Below are 20,419 nucleotides of genomic sequence, written 5' to 3'. Positions count from 1 at the left end.
TTTACCGTGGACCATCTGTGCATCTTTCTTTGTTAGCAGAGGAGTACTACCTTTGTTAGTGTGTACAAAGTTGTACTTCCGTGCCAGTAAAGTTACATTGCATCATCTTAATGTCTATATCAGGTACAGTATATTATGCTCATGCACCTTATGTCTGACCTCATGTACATACTGCACCGGGTGGATATGCTATGTAAATATGTAGATACCGTTGTTTTTTTAAATTTATTTTCACCCTTGCCCCCCCCTTTCTACTTAGTTTTCTCTCTCTTTCTGGAAACAACAAAAATGACGGAGCTTGCACAAAAACGAATTTCACCCACTGTTTTACACCAGTGAAATGGGACAGTGATCTGAATACACAAATTGTTATGGCGTACACGGTCAATTTGGCGATTTTCTTATGGTGCAAAACACCAGACAAAAAAACTGCCAAATTGACTATGTGCTCCAGATCTCCCTTTGTTGAACTTTGCTCAGAGTATTAATAGATTCCAACAACTCTTTTGTCCCCCACAAAAATCAGTGACCCTGTTTATCCTGTTACCCTGCATACCAGGAGTAGCACTTCAATGATAAACGTATTTGTGTGTGTGTGTGTGTGTGTGTGTGTGTGTGTGTGTGTGTGTGTGTGTGTGTGTGTGTGTGCGTGTGTGCGTGTCTGTGTGTGTCTGTGTGCACGTACGCGTGTGTGTCCAGGTACGATGCCCTGTATCCAGGTGTGAGTGTGTATCTGTCCGACAGGAGAGTATGCCAGGTTTGTGGTGATGATGCGTCAGGGTGCCATTACGGTGCGGTCACCTGTGGCAGCTGCAAGGTGTTCTTCAAGAGGGCCGCTGCAGGTGTGTAGAAATGTACACCTACAACCACACCCCCTCCACACACACACACACACACACACACACACACACACACACACACACACACACACACACACACACACACACACACACACACACACACACACACACACACACACACACACGCGTACACACACAACTCCCAGTTATATACCGCATCTATTTTCAAGGTTCTAGTTAACAAATCTCTCCAGGGCTTGGCACCTCAAAACCGAGAACCCACCTGCCTTTCCTGGTGCTTCAAAGCTGTTGTAAAATACTATATAAACACCTGGACCACATGTAGCAGTATTACAGCGCCAACAGCATGTTTATAATATTCACTGTACTGTTCCAGCGTTGTGTCACCATTCGCAATTTTATTTTCTCCTAGGATGGCAGGGGAAGTGTCGGCACTCGTTTTGGTTTACAACATCCTGCGTATGTCAAGAGTTTTACAACAAATGCATTACCCTTTAAATGGCTTTAAATGAAACAAGGCAGACATTGCGTACCATTCAGAGTTTGCATAGAAACTTCTTCATGTGCAGTTGGGGAAATTATTCTTGTATTTGTTATTAAAAACTGTTTACATTGGGATATGTTCAGTGGAGGATCCAAGGGTGATACCACAGGGTTATTGGCCCCAGCTGAAGGGTTAGGGTTAGGGTTAGTTAATATAATGTGTGATTTAGACAGGTAAAAAGGTAATAATCAGTAATAATAAGTTTATACATGTGATGACTTTATGTTCGTTTGTATGCATTTCAAAGATGAAAGTTTATAATCTACTCTGGCCACTCGTAAAAGAACAGATACGAGAGCGATATGGTGTTGAAACAAGAGCGCTCAGAAATGATATCTGATTTTCAGAGTGGATTTGCGAACACACAAACAACACCACACAATCTCTAGAATCTAGAATTCAGGCTTCCCAACATTCTGCTGCTGTGGCATATACAGTAGCCTATCTATCCGATGGTCAAAGTATTTGAGGCTATGTTGTGGTTGCAGTTCAGTTTGCTTGCTCATGTCATCTTTGGAAGTCGGTTCAGTATCAGTATCAATAATGCATTGTACTGTATGGCATTTTGGATTGAGTGTCTGCTACTACAGTATAAAACATGAACTGTAGATTAGATAACGATTTCACCAGCATGCAGGAAATTAAGTGTTTAAAACATGACCCCACCACATACACACGCGAGCACGCACGCACGCCCGCCCGCCCGCCCACCCACCCACCCACACACACACACCCACCCACCCACCACACACACACACACACACACACACACACACACACACACACACACACACACACACACACACACACACACACACACACACACACACACACACACACACACACAGTCCTGTGGATGAGGGCAGTGCATTAGCAATGCCAGCTGCTAATGCTCATAAGCAACATCATGTGGGCGTGAGTGAACTGATAACAAATAACTGCTCTTGAGGTCACAGTGCCCTGTCTGACAGTCACCGAGTGTGTGGGAGAATGTGGTACTACACTCTAAAAAAATATATTAAAACGACAAGCCCCAAGAGGCCATGGTTTGTTGGGCTTTTAGAACCGCTAAGGGGTCCCAGCTGTTCTAAAATCACTGTAAACCACAGCCTCGCGTGGCTTATTGCTTTCATAAAACGGCAACCAAATATGGCAACATGAAAATCATAGACATATCCAGAGGCAGAGCTAGGATATTTCAAAGTCTGGGTCCACATTACAAAGAGGCCATGCTTAACACAGAGGGGCCCGGTATCGTGTGTGTGTGTGTGTGTGTGTGTGTGTGTGTGTGTGTGTGTGTGTGTGTGTGTGTGTGTGTGTGTGTGTGTTTGTGTGTGTGTCTGTGTCTGTGTTTGTGTATGTATTGTATGTGTGTCCCCAGGTAAGCAGAACCACCTGTGCGCCAGCAGGAATGACTGCACCATCGACAAGTTGCGGCGGAAAAACTGTGCTTCCTGTCGCTTGAGGAGGTGCTTCCTGTCGGGGATGAGCCTCAAAGGTGTGTGTGTGTGTGTGTGTGTGTGTGTGTGTGTGTGTGTGTGTGTGTGTGTGTGTGTGTGTGTGTGTGTGTGTGTGTGTGTGTGTGTGTGTGTGTGTGTGGGTGTGTGGTCACAATGTTCAAATACCTCAGATGCAGTGGATGTGAACTTAACTAATGAAATGTTCCAGCTCATATACAACTGTCATAATTTGGCCAAATGTGTCATGCGGGGGGGGGGGGGGCACTATGAGCTTGTAGATCTGCTATTTTCGTGAACATTTGTGCAATTATTTGATTATATATTTTTAACTCTGTTACAACTTCTGGGGGTCCCTGGAACAAAATATTTGGAGACGGGGGTCCACGGCCAAATATATATAATTTTTGAGAACCACTGATATTATAGCAACATTAGTTAGGATTTAGAAGACATTTGTAGAATCCCCAGAAGCAAAGATTTGAGTTACAAATGTTATTAAAATATACATTCAAAGACCCATGACTTTCCACAATTCTTCCCAAAAATAGCAGATATATAAGCTCCGAATGCCGCGCTATGAGCTTGTATATCTGCTATTTTTGAATAGAAAAAAATAAATCAAAAAATTACAGAGATGCGTTCCCGGTCTTAATGGGTTAAGTAAAGTATTATTCACTTACATATCCATGTATGGCCACTCAATTCTCTTCAGTTGGGCTCCTTGTCGCTTATTCTCCATTCATGCAGTTTCTGAGTAAAAAAGAACTGGAGTCGTTGCTTTGTTTACTTTGTTTTTCTTCCACTCATCTGGTTTTTGTGCATGTGCCTGCGTGTTGCTCCTGCTTCCTATTTGTCTGCGGCGGCTGGTTACCAGGCCGGCGACCGAAGGGAGTCGGGCAGACGAGATGCGGAGAAGAGGAGCAGAGCCAGACTGTGTGGGGACCGGAAGAAGCGGCGAGGAGGCCCGCAATGGAGGAACCTGGCACCAGCGGCACACAGGCTCAAGGTCTGTTGTGTTACTTAACCACTTAACCCGTTAAGACCCGAGGAGGCCGATTCTAAAAAAGGTTTTCTGAAAAAACGTATGATAATAATAATAATAAACTTTATTTATATAGCCCCCCCCCCCCAGATGCAAAGATTTGAGTTAAAGATATGTATTATATTCAAAGATTTGCACACATTTTCACGATTTTCCAAAAAATAGCAGATCTACAAGCTCATCGATTGTGTATGAGCTTGTATATCTGTATGAGCTTGTATATATTTAGAACAGTGGTTCTCAATAGTGTCTCAAAGTGTTTGGAGGGGGGGGGCTGGCACATTTTCAGATGGGGGTCTGCGGCCAAATACATATCATTTTTGGGGTCCTTGGCACGAAAAAGTTTGAGAACCACAGATTTTGAAGGCATTTCCGGAATCGGCCTCAGGTCTTACTGGGTTAAATTATATAACACCTCTGACATCATTTCCACGTCTCCCCAGACGTGCCTGAGGCATGCCTGAGGAGACGTGAAAATTTTTGACACAAGTTGATTTTATTCAATTTCTTTTTTTTTTTAAATATATTCTTCCGCTTTCATTTCTGCTGCGTTTCAGAGACAGAAGCATTTGAAAAGTGTGTGAGCCGTGTGTGAGTCTCATGTTTCATGTGACTTGCTTGTGGAATTCTACACACAAGTTGCCAAGTCTGCTTATTAAAAGCGACTTTGGGCTTGTTTTGCTGCAAGTCATTTTGTAAATATTGGTATTCGCGGGTTGCTGTTTTCTTTGGGCTTGTTTCTAAAGTAGTATAGATGCTTATTTGGACTTGCTTCCTTACATCATTGGTTCTCAAAGTGGGGTAAGGGGACCCCCAGGGGTCCTTGGGGGGATACCAGGGGGCCCCCAGCAAAATTAGCTAATATAGCTTCACAATCATTTTAACCACTTTATCCATATTTTATACTTTGGCTATTAAAGAATAGCAGATCTACAAGCTCATAGTGCGGCACAGAGTGCTGCGCTACGAGCTTGTAGATCTGCTATTTTTGAAAGATCTTGAAAATGTGTGCAAATCTTTGAATATATATATATTTTTAAAGCGAACATTTGTAACTCAAACCTTTCCGTCTGGGGGGTCCCTGGAATGAAATATTTTGAGATGGGGGTCTGCAGCCAAATACATACATTCATTTTGGGGGTCCTTGACATGAAAAAGTTTGAGAACCACTGCCTTACATTGTCTAAAAAACAATGACAATAAAGATTGACTGAGCTCCATAGTCAAACACAAGTAACCTTGCATTTACCGGCCTTTCCACACAGTAGTCACTCACCGATTAGTGACATGACCAACAAAATAGATTTGCGGGATTGAATTGGAGTTTGTTTAACTATCGTGCTGATAACAATGTCATGAAATACATGTGGGAAATTAAATGGCATAAAGTTTGGAGAGCTGGACTAAAGGAATGGATTCAACCTCAGGGCGGGGGACAATTCAAAGGCAATGTGCAGATTGTTAAGTGTGAAATCCGGCCACGTCATGCAGATGTGCTTCACAGATAAACATAAAATAAAACGCAGCGCCTTTCCAGTCAGTGAGGCTGAAGGACATTGGATCGATGGCCTCAAAGCCAAATGAGACAATACTCAGTGGTGCAAGAAGTTCTCAGATATTTTACTGAAGTAAAAGTAGCAATACCACAATATAAAAATACTCTGTTTGTATTGTATTGGCCTCAAAACATACTTAACGTACCAAAAGTAAAAGTACTAAAATGTTTGAAAATAGCCGATCTACAAGCTCACAACGTGTCGCATTGCCTATGTAGCCTATGTATAGAATTGGGCTAAAGTGGTTAATGTATCGTCGGTGTCCAGGACGCGAACAGTCTTCTCCCGGGTGGTTGAAGCCAGAAGGGGGCGAGGGGCGGGGCTGGCGGCAGGGGCAGGCAGGAGTAATGCTAGTGCTGAGATGCTCTCAGCAGCAGGAGGAGCAATGTTCTCACTAAATAAGTGTAGAGGAATATCTTGCGGAGTTTCAATGTTAATATGTAAATATGGCAACTCATTTAGATGTAGGTTTATGGTTTCCCATGGACTATAGCAGTTGCAATTTCTCTTCTTTCATAACATAATCCCCACACCAAGAGTAAAAAAAGAAAAAACGTTTCAGTCATTCGGTCCGACTTCACTGTAGCCCATAGTAGCCTTTTCATACGCGATATGTGAAAGTTTATAATATTTAGAGAAATTGAAAAATGTCAAATACAAAAGTAGTCGTAGTAGTGAATATTTATTTTCGTGCATCCGTTGTATTTTTGTTTCTCATCATCCGTTGTCCGTCAACAACACAGCCGTCTGTGCCTCGACGTTTGCGCTCTGTCTCAGCTCGCTTGGTGCCTTCTGGCTTCAACCACCCGGGAGAAGACTGTTCGCGTCCAGGACGAACCAGCTAACTCCATTTTCATCTTTTTTTTTTTCTTCATAAATCGACGCTATTGAACACCCTTCACATCTGTGTAAAAAATCTAAACATTTGAACCAATGAAAAGTATTAAAAAGCGCCTCAGACGAAAACTCCCAACTCCATTGGATCCTCAAACTGTCCGTCAAAAACAAACAACTCCCCCCTCTCCTCTACACAGTGCTACAGCACAGCATTAGCAGTGCGCGGTGCGCAGTGAACGAGGAGGAACAATACGTAAACAGACTCCCCGTAGTCTGTTAAAACTATGCAGTGTACCTGTTTATCAAACAGCACTGACGCTAATGTTATGAAAACAAGTAATTATATTTCTAAAATCTATTAAGTGTTTAATGAGGAGAGCATTGTGATAGGAAGAAAGACGTTCATAGCATTTCTGTCGCGCTAGTGTTCTACTACCTCTTAGCAGAAGTTATTGTAATATTTAAAGTCCTGTTTATTGTTGTAGGCCTATATAATAAGTGTCATGAAGCATCAGGGCATTCATTCACACGTTGTTGTGATGCATCGTGAGCTTGGAGATCCATTGTTAGCTTTTGGGAATCTGTACCCTTTTGAAACCTCTCTCAGCAGCGAGTGGAGCTACTGTTGTTTGGACACCTAACTCCATTTCAGCTTGATTTCTGCTCGTCTGAAACTTCTAACTCCACTCGCGCTGGGTAAAGTGTTGATTTACCCGCGATTTGGGTAAAGTGTTGATAATATAATGACACATGCAAGTATCTCACAATATATACAGTCACTATACCAACTTTGACGAGGTAGTATTGCTTTGTTTTAAAAATATAAGGTTTTCTTCATTTTCTGAAAAACGTATATTTTGTTTTTTCGTTTCCTGAACAATGAGCGTTTTGGAGTTAGCAGTTTCGGGATGGACAGCAGAGGTATGTTTTATGATATAATAACTTATATCTGCAAAGTAACTAGTAACTAAAGTTTTCAATTAATTGTAGTGGAGTAAAAGTACAATATTTGCCTCTGAGATGTAGTGAAGTAGAAGTAAAATAACAGAAAATTGGAAATAGCTCAAAATTGTACTTAAGTACAGTACTTGAGTAAATGTACTTAGTTATCTATATATGGATCTAATTGTGATAAAGATCTCAAAATACACCGGACCAAATGCACTGCATTTTAACCCCGCATTTTAACCCCCTACAAGCTTGTAGATATGCTATTTTTTTTATATATGTATTTTTTAACTCAAAACTTTGCTTCTGGGGATTCTACAAATGTCTTCTAAATCCTAACAGTAAAAAGGAAAAAAAAAGACGTATGTTGCTATATCAGTGGTTCTCAATCTTTTTCATGTCAAGGATCCCCAAAATTATATGTACCCCCATCTCAAAATATTTAGTTCCAGGGACCCCCAGAAGCAAAGTTAAAAGTAAGACACAGTATGTGTATGCGTTCCCAGATTGAATGGGTTAATAAACTATGTAATTGATCCAAAGAACTCCAGAGGGATATTGGAGATGGAGATGATAACGAAAAGCACAGATATAGCATCTGTCACTTTGCCTTTTTTTTTGCAGAGAGAGAGAGAGTGGCTTCCTTAGGGCCTCTTTTCATAGACCCGGTCGCTCGTTTCTCTTGCCAGATCTGGCAACACTAATCATACTTGTTGCTGACAAGGGATACAACATGTGAACAATGGCACATGATCACACACGCCAATTTATAGTTCTTCCCATCTATCATTTAATATTCAGACTTTGTTTCAGAACTGGCGTCTGTTGTTTGTATCTTCAGTAAAACCCTGCTGCTTTCCCAGCACTAATCCACATATGAATTTAATCCTCAGCCAGCTTCCATTTAAAGTAGATGCATGCTCTCTCTCTCGAGTAACCTTAGCTCTAGTCCACCGCCTGTATCGGTGCAGTACAGCTGTCCTGTCTTAGCTGTATGCATAACTTCTGTACTCACCAAGGTCATTATAGGGGTTTGCGTTTTTCATTCATTTGTATTTAGTTTTTGTGATTTTTGTTAAATTCAGTTTAGTTTCAGTTTCAGTTTCCAGAGTGGGTTTGCTCATTTCAGGAAAAAAAAAACATTTGATGGATTTTTATTAATTTCATCAACTGCACCAATGCCTCTTCATGCTACAGCAGTTTTTAGTTGGTTTGATATGCAAACAATATTGTTTCCGTTTTGTTTATTTCTAAAGTTTTTTATGTTTTTTTTTATTTGAGTTAACAAAAAAAAAGATTTTAGTTTTAGTTTTTCATTTAGTTGTATTTAGCTTGTTGATGGAGGGATGTTTTGCCAGTCTGACATTGTGGTGTTTTCCTCCCTGGTTGCAGCACAGTGCCAGGTGATGGCTATAGCACCCACTCCCAGCCTGCGTTCCTGTCAGTCCCTGCTCAGCACCCTGCGAATCATCGAACCCTCCGTGGTCAACGCGGGACACAACCAATTCCTGCCAGACTGTTCCTCATCACTGCTAAGCAGCCTCAACGAGTTGGGAGAGAGGCAGCTGGTTCATGTGGTGCGCTGGGCAAAGGGCTTGCCAGGTAAACCAGTCTGGAACCTAGGAAAGCCATGTAGGATCAATGGTTATGTCCAGTAAATTCCAACTAATGTTAATTATTTTGCTGTGGCTCTGCAAGGGGCTAGCTGTGTGTGTGTGTGTGTGTGTGTGTGTGTGTGTGTGTGTGTGTGTGTGTGTGTGTGTGTGTGTGTGTGTGTGTGTGTGTGTGTGTGTGTGTGTGTGTGTGTGTATAATTTGAAATTTATCTGTCATTTTATGGAAGGCAACGGGGCTGTGATCTCGTTGAAACCTTGCCCAAATTTGTACTCATACGTCATAGATGCATAATAGACGTTTATAGTGCTTTTCAAAACTAGGTGTCCTAGTTCTAATGGCTCATCATAATGCTACGGGTACCATTAACTAACACCAGCTGAAACAAAATGGACCCTTATGGGATTTGTACACTTTCACACACTGAGGATTTTTACCGTGTAGTCCGTTTATATGTCAACAGAGTTGTGCAGTAATGTATAAATAAACTTAAGGTACACAGTGTACACTTGCATAACTACTAATACATCGTATTCACCGGGAGCAAGGCAATGTAAATATAACACACACACAAAACCCAATGCCAGGTGAATCAGGTCATGTCAGTGTCATTAGGTCAAGAGCCTTTAGCAAGACTAGCCCTTGCCTATCAGATAAGAAACTTTTCTAGAAGTGCCTGCCAGGTAATCTTGTGACTCAAACCCCACACGGATCAAAGCCATGAAGAAGTCATGGCCATTTAGTAGGGATTAGTGTTGGAGTGAGAATCAGACACACTGTCAGCAAGTCTGCACTTCTGGAGAAAATATCCCATGCTGTGTTAAACCTGCCACTTCAGATGCTTACCACTAGAGGGAGACATGTTCATGTTTAACTCAGGTGACAAAGGCGACACTGAGCCCTGATCTATCCATACCATACACACCTACAGATGAAGGTTCTAGATGGAATAGGGTGGTTCTATAACAAAGAACCATAGGGGTTCTTTATAAAGAACCATACAAAACATATTCCATAGAATTGAATCTGGCCATAGAACAGCTGGCCGTAAAACATTTCCAGAACCCTTTGTTGACCAGAATGTACAATAGGCCTAGTTTAAAATTCCTCTTAACCCATTCAAGCCGGGAACGCATCTCTGTCATTTTAGATTTCTTTGGCTATTGAAAAATAGCCAAAGAAGATATACAAGCTCTTGCAATCTTTTGGGAAAGATCGTGGAAATGTTGCGCAAATCTTTGAATATATACATTTTAACTCAAATCTTTGCTTCGGGGGATTCTACAAATGTCTTCTAAATCCTAACAGTTTTTTGAAAAAAAGGTATGTTGCTATATATCAGTGGTTCTCACACTTTTTCATGTCAAGGACCCCCCAAAATGATATGTATTTGGTGGACCCCATCTAAAATTATTTTGTTCCAGGGCCCCCCCCCAGAAGTTGTAACATTAGTTAAGAAATGTTTAAAAAAATCTCTATTCAAAGATTTGGAAATTCTTTCACGATTTTTCCCAAAAAAATAGCAGATCTGCTTTCACGACTTGTTGGTCACATATCCTTTTATTTCCGACCATATCTATGCAATGTTCTTGCCAAATCACCATTAATATCCATACAACCTTTATTTTAAAAAATAGATTTTTATTTCGGAAACCGCTGCTGCTAGTCCACGCCTACTCAGGTCCTGCTGTGCTCTGATTGGCTAGAATTGCGCTTCAAGACGCCAACAGTTTCTAGGCTTCAAAAACAAAAGCTTCAAAGCTCGGGTCTGGGGAGAAAAAAAGCACGCCTTTACATTTAGGCGTTTAAACGCGCATGAAAAAATTTAAAACGCCAATTTGCATAGAGATAACATTGAAAATAGAAGCTTTTTTACATAAAGGCGTCCTTTGGTGTGAACACGGCAATAGAGCATATCATCATAAAATCAAACGCTGTCGTTGACCCTGAGCAGGTTTCCGTGAACTCCACGTGGACGACCAGATGTCGGTGATCCAGTCGTCATGGATGGGGGTGATGGTCTTCGCCCTGGGCTGGAGGTCCTACACGCTCACCAACGGTGACATGCTCTACTTCGCCCCGGACCTGGTCTTCAACGAGTAAGTTCATAATATCAAGCACGTTTCTGGAGAATCCGGCCAATAACTCGGGCACTGTCCGCACGAACGGCCTCAAACTTGGAGTGTGTGTGAGTGTGTCCGATGTGACCCGGGGCGGGGGGGGTGCAGTGCCGAGTGCCCAATCTCTGTGTGATCTCTGTGGTATTCACTGATATTCACTGAGCTTTGCGTCACGTTTGTACCGCTTTGCCAATATAAGTGGAGGCGTGGGAGAACATTAAAAAAAAAAGGGAAAAAGCTCATCTAAAGAGAGCAAATAGCGTGAGGTGATATGTTGCTCTCACATCTGCCTGCTGTTGCTACAGTAGACAAACATCTTATCACTGCAACACCATCAGTGGCGATTCTATAGGGGGGGGGCAAGGGGGGGCCGTTTTTTTTTGGCAATATATGGCAAGTATATGCAGAATATATGCTGCATATATGCCATATTCAGGACATATATGTCTCATATATAGCTTATATATTTCCACATATATGGATATATATGTACATATATGTAGAGACGTATATGCAGGTGGCCAATTTAAAATATGTCACATATATGATAAACATATGTTGCATATATTTAAAAAAAAATCCTTTGCCTCCCTTGCTGGCAGAGGCTAAAATCTCGTGTGAACACCATCATTGGTCAATAAGAGCAGAGATGTTCCTGGGCTTTTTGAGAAATAGACACATTTTGTCCGTTTCATACCAACACAAACCTCTCCCTACAATCCCAGGTGTCTTTTTATCGCGCTGTCACACGGTGGCTGTACGAGCGTAACACAGGGTTCAGCCTGGCGACGGCCCGTTTACATGATATATACATAAAGCGCAACCCCACCGCGTCTTATCAGCGACTTGCGCTGAGTGCAGAGCGGGCCGTTGGGGAGAGAAGTCGACTGCGCGGAATGCTAAAACGAGAGGGGCGCAGGGCAGGCCCCCTGGAGCAGGTTACAATTTGGCTGATATTTCATGCAGCATTAGTAAAACACTCCTTCTGTCTGCATTAGACCCCTGCCACTCCGGGCTGGCTGGCTGCTGCTGGCCTGCATGGTAATGGAGACGCCTGCCCCACATTCTGACCCTCATCTTTCTCTGTCCATCTATTCCATCCTTGTCTTTCTTTCCTCCTCTCTCTCTCCGTCTCTCTCTCTTTTTCACTTTCTCTCTCTGAAAATAGCAGATCTACAACTCATTGCGATGCGCTGTGAGCTTGTAGATCTGACATTTATGCCTTGAAAATGTCTTTGAAAATGTCCGCCCATAATAACATGCTCAAAATAGGGACACCAGGTTGAAAGTGGCTAATGAATGCATGTTTGCAGTTAATGAATGCATGTTTGCAGATAAGTACACACCTTGACTGTCTATAACGTGTGTCACATGTCACATAAAGATCAATCTGGGAACTCATCGTCAAAAAAAAAGGAAAAAACAGCACCCTCTGCTGTTTTTTTCCATTGCAGTAGCGCAGCTCAGACTCTGTTCTTGAGAGATTACATGAAGATGGATGGTCACAGGCGTGGTTTGAGATGCACCCACTAAAATCAGATGAATGTTCAGAGGTGGACAAAATATCCGTAAAAGAACTGAATTTGAGATTAAATGCGAACGAGGGGGTTCCAGAGGGGGTCCCCAGCAAAAGTAGTTAACATAGCATCACAATCATTTTAACCACTTTATCCATTTATACTGTATGTTGGCTATTCAAAAATATTTTTTAACATTTTGAATAGTCTTGTTTCTTTTTGGGGGTCCCTGGCACAGGACCTTTTCAGATGGAGATCCGTTGCCAAATGCATATCAATTTGTGGGGTCCTTGACACCAAAAAGTTTGAGAACCACTACACTGGGGGGGGGGGGGGAGCAATTGCCATCACCTGGGTCCAGTGGTGGAAAAAGTACTCAAATGTTTTACTTAAGTAAAAGTATCAATACTACAACGTAGACGTACTCTGTTACAAGTAAAAGTCCGGAATTCAAAATTTACTTGAGTAAAAGTACAAAAGTATTGGCATCAAATTGTACTTAAAGTACCAAAAGTAAAAGTACTAAAATGTTTGAAAATAGCAGATCTACAAGCTTGTACAGTAGATCTATTTTTCAAATAGCCTGGGTATAAAATAGGGCTAAAGTGCTTAATGTATTTTATAATGTAATAACTTATATCTGCAAAGTAACTACTAACTCAAGTTTTTAAATAATTGTAGCGGAGTAAAAGTACAATATTTGCCTCTGAGATGTAGTGGAGTAGAAGTAGAAGTATTGAAAATTGGAAATACTCCAGTAAAGTAAACATGCCTCAAAACTGTACTTAAGTAGCCTACAGTACTTGAGTAAATGTACTTAGTTACTTTACACCACTGCCTGGGTCCCCAAATGATTTCCCTGTCTCTCTCTCTCTCTCTGTGTCTCTCAGCCAGCGGATGCAGGTGTCCAGCATGTACGACCACTGTGTCAGAATGAAGCTGCTGTCCCAGAGGTTCTGTGTGCTGAGGGTCACTCAGGACGAGTACCTGTGCATGAAGGCCCTGCTCCTCTTCAGCATCAGTGAGTCCTTGTGTAAATGCCTTAACCCATTATGACCGGGAGAGCATCTGTGTGTCATATCAGATTTTTGGGGCCCCCTATAAGTGAGGTTTGGACACTGACCAATCCTGCACCGTGATTGGCCAATAGTCTACAACGCAGTCTACAACGCTAACCCTTCCACAGTCAATGCAAATCTATACTTTTGCAAAGTCAGCCAATCACATTACAGCTAGTGTCATCACCACGAGCTGTAATGTGATTGGCTGACTTTGCAAATTCAGGACTGTGATTGGCTAGCGAAACACATGACACATGTGCAGCCCTATGAATAGCAGTATGGACATTAAAAAAAACATTTTAATGTTTTTTTTTTAAGTGAATCACTTCCATCACTGTGATGACCACTGTGACCACACCGCCCACTTCACACTGGGTGTGATTTTTAGCTTGTAGATCTGCTATTTTTTGGATAAAAATCATGAAAATGTGTGCACATCTTTGAATATGTATATCTTTTTTAACTAAAATCTTTGCTTCTCGGGGGTCCCTTGAACATAAAGAAATTAGATGGGGGGGGTGGCCTGGACAAATACATATCATTTTGGGGGGTCCTTGACGTGACAAAAGTTTGAGAACCACTCTGATATTATAGCAACATGAGTTTAAAAAAAATAAAACTGTTAGGATTTAGAAGTCATTTGTGGAATCCCCAGAAGCAAAGATTTGAGTTACAAATGTTCGCTTTAAAAAAATTATATATATTCAAAAGATTTGCACAAATTTTTAAGATTAAAAGAAAATAGCAGATCTACAAGCTCGTAGCGCGGCACCCAGTGCAGTGCTATGAGCTTGTAGATCTTCTATTTTTGAATAGCCAAAGACATCTTAAAATGAAACGGATTCTTTCCGGATTTAATGGGTTAGCCAGTTGAACCCCAGCATCCCCCCAAAATAGCCAATCTACAAGCATCGCAACGCTATTTTCTTTGTTTTAAAGGGCAAGACCACTTTGGTAGAGGTTTGGGTTGTGTAGTTACCTTGCCATGATGTAACTCCAAAGGTGGGCAAGAAATCAAAAATAATTGCTCCATTTCTAATCAATGGAGCAATTATTTTTTATTTCTTGCCCACCTTTGGAGTTACATCATGGCAAGGTAACTACACAACCCAAACCTCTACCAAAGTGGTCTTGCCCTTTAAACTTAATTTGTGTTTGCAGATTTGCATTTACAGTTACAGTGCAAGAGGGTCATATGTCTGACATTCAATCATTATCACAGTCCATTCATAAATGTCCATTGTTGCTGGTGTTGCCGTCTTGTTGGGTAGATTTTTTCGGTGAAGAGATTTGGTGTAGACTAGAGTGAAAAAAAAGCGTGTATCAAGTACAGTTGCAACTCAGGTCTGTTTCGCTAAGTATAGAGGGTCTAAGTGGTTAATACGTGTGCTGTGCAACAACAACAAAAAGGCTTAAGATTATGTATTCATTTGACCACATCAGAGCATTTGAACTATAACATTGGTGTGTCAGGTGCAGGTCAGTTTTGGGCCAATTGGTATCTGTCGAGGTGTTCATGAACCTTTCTGAAAGATATATAATCACATTTTTATGGGATAGCATTTTGGTATTGATACATTAAGTTAAGTACAGAAAGCGTTGCGTCCAACTTTTTTCAGATTTTGAATTATGCTTCCAAATGTTCAGTAACGCCTGTGGGTTGTGTACCAAACGTTTCCTATTCCTATTGCAGTATTGCTGAAATTGTTGAACCTTAGTCAACAAACAACACAGTAAATAGTCACATACTGTACGTAGAGTGCAGAGAGAACAAGGTGTGCCTCAAAGAAACTAGGATAGCAAGTAAACAATGAACCTATAGCATCTGTTTAAACAACATCTGTACTGTAATGTAAATAACATTCTTAACATTTGTGTAGTACGGAGCCAAAGTTCACAAAGTATTGAGGGTTTAAGTCGTTAAATGTCTGAAAACACACATTTACCATGAATCCAATATGTATACAGGGGGGGTCCCTGCTTCATCCCTCTCTCAGCTTAAGGGGTCCTTGGCGTGAAAAACAGTGAAGACCCCTGCACTAGGTGTTGCAATTTTTCTTTTCTATTTTGCATATCAGACGAACACATACAGTACGCCAATACAATTACTGCTAATCACGGGGATTCTCAGTATCTGTGGTCCTGTGGAGAGGCTGAGAAAGTAATCAACTTCAAAATGTTTGAAGGATGATTCAGCACCAGCTGCAGAAAACATTGTGTGACCTTGGGACAGGATGGCTTGTTATCCCAGTCACTGACTGGCAGACTGAAGCAGTCACACTCTAGCAGTTATATGCATTAAAGATAGCTAATGAATAAGTCAACAAACTGCTATGGTGGTTTGTTTGCATCGCAGAAGGGACACACCGAGCCACAGCAGCTACGGTGCACCTCCATGCATGAATATTTTTTGCACAAGCACATTCTCTGTACAAACTACTGTACAGTATCTGACACTGCAGTATCAGAATGCAGTCTGGAGGGAAAAGTCTGGTTACACAACTCACACAGGTATCATCCCCTGGTGGTCTTGGCTGGAAGGTGCAGGCTGTTGGGGATCAGGAAGAGCTCACAGTTAATTGGACGGATGTACTGTACTGTACAGTGCTGTAGCTAGTACTCCATTAAGCCCCGGAACGCATCTGTGTAGCCAATAGCCAAATAAATCTAAAAATGACACAGATGCTTTCCCGGTCTTACTGTTCCAGGGTATATACTGGAAATCCTTGCATGGAACTGTACTCTAAAATCTTGCTTCTTCACTCAGTCCCTAACTGCACTTGTGTCATCAAAGGGCTAAGCTCTGCAAACTGTCTACTTGTGAGAGCCCGTCAACAGGGATGGGCATCAATATGTTTATGAATATGTATTTTGATTAAAAACATTCCCAAATCTGTAAATGTATCAAAATACACATACAATACAAATGTATTAAAATGAAATACAATAAAAATACATTTCCTGGGGAGCATCATTTGATGGTATGTTAGTAAGTTCTTCAGTTTTAAAGTATTATTTGACCATGAATTCTAACATACATCAAAAATATACAACTAAAGTATGTTTTACCATTTACATTCATGTTTTATAAATATGTTTATTTAAAACACCTGAATAGGAAGCAGTGAGGAAATAGACACAACGTTATGTTTTATCTTATTTTCCTGTGCAACAACAACAAATAACATGGCTGTGTATTGATTTTGTTTCATATCATTGATTGAAATCCTTACTGTCAGGTGGAAACCGCATATCTCCATATTCATCATCATTTGTTTTATTGATCATGTGTTACATCTCAGTGTGGGGTTTTACAAATGTATTTAACCATTTAAGCCCTATCTTATATACTTTAAAAAAAAAATTGCTGCTGACGATATCTCATAAGTCCATTGGGTCAATTGGAACAGGGTTTTCTTCTTTTCATTTCATTACAAATGTATAGTTTTGGACATACATGGTTTATACCCGAGAACAACCCCACCCCGGCAGTACAATGTAGATTGGATGATGGTGCAGGATTAACTTCTCAGGGATTAAACAGTTGGATTTTGTGTTCCCCCAGTGCCAGTAGACGGGTTGAGGAGCCAGCGATGTTTCGATGATCTGCGGACCTCCTACATTAAGGAGCTGGACCGCTTGGCCAGCCACAGTGGAGGGGAGACCACCCGCACTCAGAGGCTGTTTCAGCTCACACAGCTGCTGGACTCCCTCCAGCCGGTAATGGACCCAACAGTTCACTTCACACGCACAAAACACCCCTCTGCCGTATACCCTGATTCTAAACCAGCGCCGAAATATGGTTTTAACAGCTAATACCTCAACCATGCCTCATATACAGTACATGCAGAGGTACCTAGAGTCTAGACAGTTGAATTGAGTTATTGAATTAGTTCTTTAATAAACAACAGCGCACTGTGCTTTTAGGGTAATACAGTATCTAATCACAAAGGATAAGTCTGAGTTCTATGTCAGTCACCGCTTATAATTTAAATGACGCAAAGAGGTTTTGGAAAGCCATTAAATCCCTTCTGTAAGTAATATCTCTCAAACCCTTGCCTTTGTGCATTATGAAAGACTGTTTCTGTTCATGACTAATGACATCCTGGTCTGCCACTTTGAAGCACTGTCCTCGTGTCCCTGTAAATGGTGGTCTTCGCTTTAGCTTTTTACCTTCTACTGTGCAGGAAGTAGATAAAGCACTGAAAGCTCAGTGCTTTTTCTCCTACAAAGGTAAATGGGCCGGACCTTATTGATCCGATTTTTCTTTTAATTGGCAGCTGTGGTTGCCTGGTAGCTCAGCCAGTTAGTGCGCTAATGACCGTATGCTTTGGGCATGAGGACCTGAATTTGAAATCAAATCCTGTTACATGTACGTCTTGCATGTTTCCCCTCTCTTTGCCCTAGGCTTCCTGCCTTAAAATGAAGGAGAAAAAAACAAATAGCAGCTGATTATGTTACATATATTTTTATTCTGACAGGTATCTTATCAGGCATGAGATACCCGATGAAGGTCAGTTGAGCGAAACATTAATTAATTAAATAAACCTTTGTAAGTGAAGACAGTGTGCAGGACCACTTCTTCTATCTATTTTAAATAACTACAGGCTGATTTCCAAATTGTCTATACTGTGCAAGATTTTTTGAAGGATTTTATCCACATTTCAATCAAGGTTTAGGGAAAACATTAGCACAAAAAGCTCACATTAGCATGTTGTTGCTGATGCAGTGTTATGCAAGATATGCATAATATTATCACTGTAGCTTAATGGAAAATAATGGACAGAAATCCTCCCGCTACTATAATAAGACTTCAATTGATATTTTACAATAAAGGCTGTTATATGTTGGGTGATTCAAGCCAATTAGCCAAATAACAACATTAATGCACGGTAGCAAACTTTCTGAAAGCCTTTTCAATTGCCCAGGGAAGCTACACCATTATTAAGGCAAGCTCTCCACCGCAATTCTGCTGTCACTGTGTGGTCTGTAGCGGATGGCATTGATTGCGCAGCTCAAATCATTGTTTTTGAAAAGACTAACATCTTATATAAACACAATCGAGCACATACTGCTGATTTTCTTTAAGGTGAAAAAGGTCTGTAAAATCAATTTACTACATTATATTGATCATTAGTTGAAGCAAAATGATGTGGCCGTGTGCGCATTGCGCTGCTGCTTGGTGCAGGCACGAAGCGTTAGTTTTAATTAACATTAAATACAAAAGATAAACATAACTACTGCACTGCAGGGTGCTTAGGGCATGGGCACAGGGTTAACTGTATTTAGACTATTTTGGTGTTGTGGGATTCCAAAACGACACCAAAATAGTCTAAATACAGATAACCTTGTGCTCATGCCCTAAGCACCCTGCAGTGCAGTAGTTATGTTTATAATTTCTCAAATGATTTAAGCATCTACATGTTCACGTGTTTGTTGTTGAAAAAGACATAAAGTCATGGGCTATTTTTAGCACCATAGTTGCCATCTGTCGGTGTCGGCTCAGGTGCACAGAAATCTACTTTTTTCCACACCTTCCAATAGACTGATCTCCAGAGTCGTACCGACTTCATTCGACTGCCAGTCTGTAGTCTATATGCCATTTAAACAAAAATAATGCATTTTTTTATTGGAGGATAAACCCCTTGAGATGCATCATCTCGTCTTCCAGGGGGTCCTCAGGCACAACACACAATGACACAAAACAATCACATAACTGTTACATGTCATAAAAAAAAAAGGGGGAAAAAATAGAATAAGACTGTAGCTATCAGAAATTAAATGCAATACAAATCAATTATGGTCTGGGTCAAGATAGCTGCTCATTTTCATTAGTATGCTGAATTTAAGGGTTATCTAGTGCTGTGCTTCATCCCTTGCAGAAGCCGTTGACCACTTGTGCTTTTATTATTAGCATGGATTAAGGTGCCCTCAGATGCTGGGTCATGACACCGTCAACACTTAGATGTTTCCTGAAGACGTAGCCTGTGCAGCCTTGATGCTGTCCAATAGAAATGGTTGAAATGATCCTTCCCCATTGTTGTTATGGGCGCATAAGACACTTTTGTGTTTTCCATCTGTCCCATATGCTTTAGTGACGTCATCCAGCAACAAACAATAAATGCCTCAACTGTAAATATAGCCAGAACAGTACATGTTTGAAGGCCAAATCCAGAGTTAACTTTTGAAATGATTTCATACAGCCCCTTCATATAAACCACAAGCACCACTTGTGCTTTTGATGTTGTCCTTAACCTTAACTAGATCCTTTATTTATTGATTGATGTTTTAATTGACAGAAAATCATATACAGTATTTGTCAAAAGTATAAAACACAGAAAAAGCTCAAGAGCTTATTTACATTGTGGTCCTTTGACTGCAAATATGTGTGTGTAAACTGAGTGCCATGTGTTTTGGTGAGCAGAGACATACAGAAAGATATAATCAATAATAAATACATTCGTACAATTTCAACATACTAGACAGGTAAAATAGCAAAGAACAACATGGGAACTGTAAAAGGAACCTACAACTCAACTAATTGATGGTTAGGTCCAGCTGCTATTCAGCCAGCTCGTTATGTAGGACTTTAAAGGTAGGGTAAGTGATTTGCTTTGGTTAAAATTAAATAGCTCTATATTCTTTCTGATAGTACTCATTGCTATAGAGTGTTTGTTCAGTAACAGGAGTCTCCTTGTCTCTCCACCTCTTTATTAAACAGAAAGTGCATTTTCGTTTCAGTTTAATTTCCAATATTATCCAACCAGGATAGAGAACTCAATCAGGATACAGATTAAACAAGTGAAATTGGAAGTGATGACACTAAGAAATGAGCAGACAAAATTGGAACTGTAACACTGGAATACAAATTAAGCTTAAAAATGGGTACTTTCTCCTGAT

General features: G+C 40.8%; 1 protein-coding gene across 2 annotated transcripts in view; it reads left to right on the top strand.

Moving 5' to 3' along the window:
* Positions 1-20,419, top strand: part of LOC311033518 (progesterone receptor-like) — a 32,604-nt gene that overhangs the window by 5,681 nt on the left and 6,504 nt on the right. For both annotated transcript variants that reach the window (XM_084041050.1, XM_084041051.1), the window contains 7 exons: positions 700-842; positions 2,747-2,863; positions 3,700-3,831; positions 8,601-8,810; positions 10,776-10,920; positions 13,349-13,479; positions 17,085-17,239. In XM_084041050.1, the coding sequence (XP_083897176.1) occupies positions 700-842; positions 2,747-2,863; positions 3,700-3,831; positions 8,601-8,810; positions 10,776-10,920; positions 13,349-13,479; positions 17,085-17,239 (1,033 nt within the window). The remainder of the gene's footprint in view (positions 1-699; positions 843-2,746; positions 2,864-3,699; positions 3,832-8,600; positions 8,811-10,775; positions 10,921-13,348; positions 13,480-17,084; positions 17,240-20,419) is intronic.

Source organism: Gymnoscopelus microlampas (assembly GCF_963454915.1).
Source record: "Gymnoscopelus microlampas genome assembly, chromosome: 18".
NCBI classification, from domain to species: domain Eukaryota; kingdom Metazoa; phylum Chordata; class Actinopteri; order Myctophiformes; family Myctophidae; genus Gymnoscopelus; species Gymnoscopelus microlampas.
This window is presented reverse-complemented; position numbering and strand designations above follow the sequence as displayed.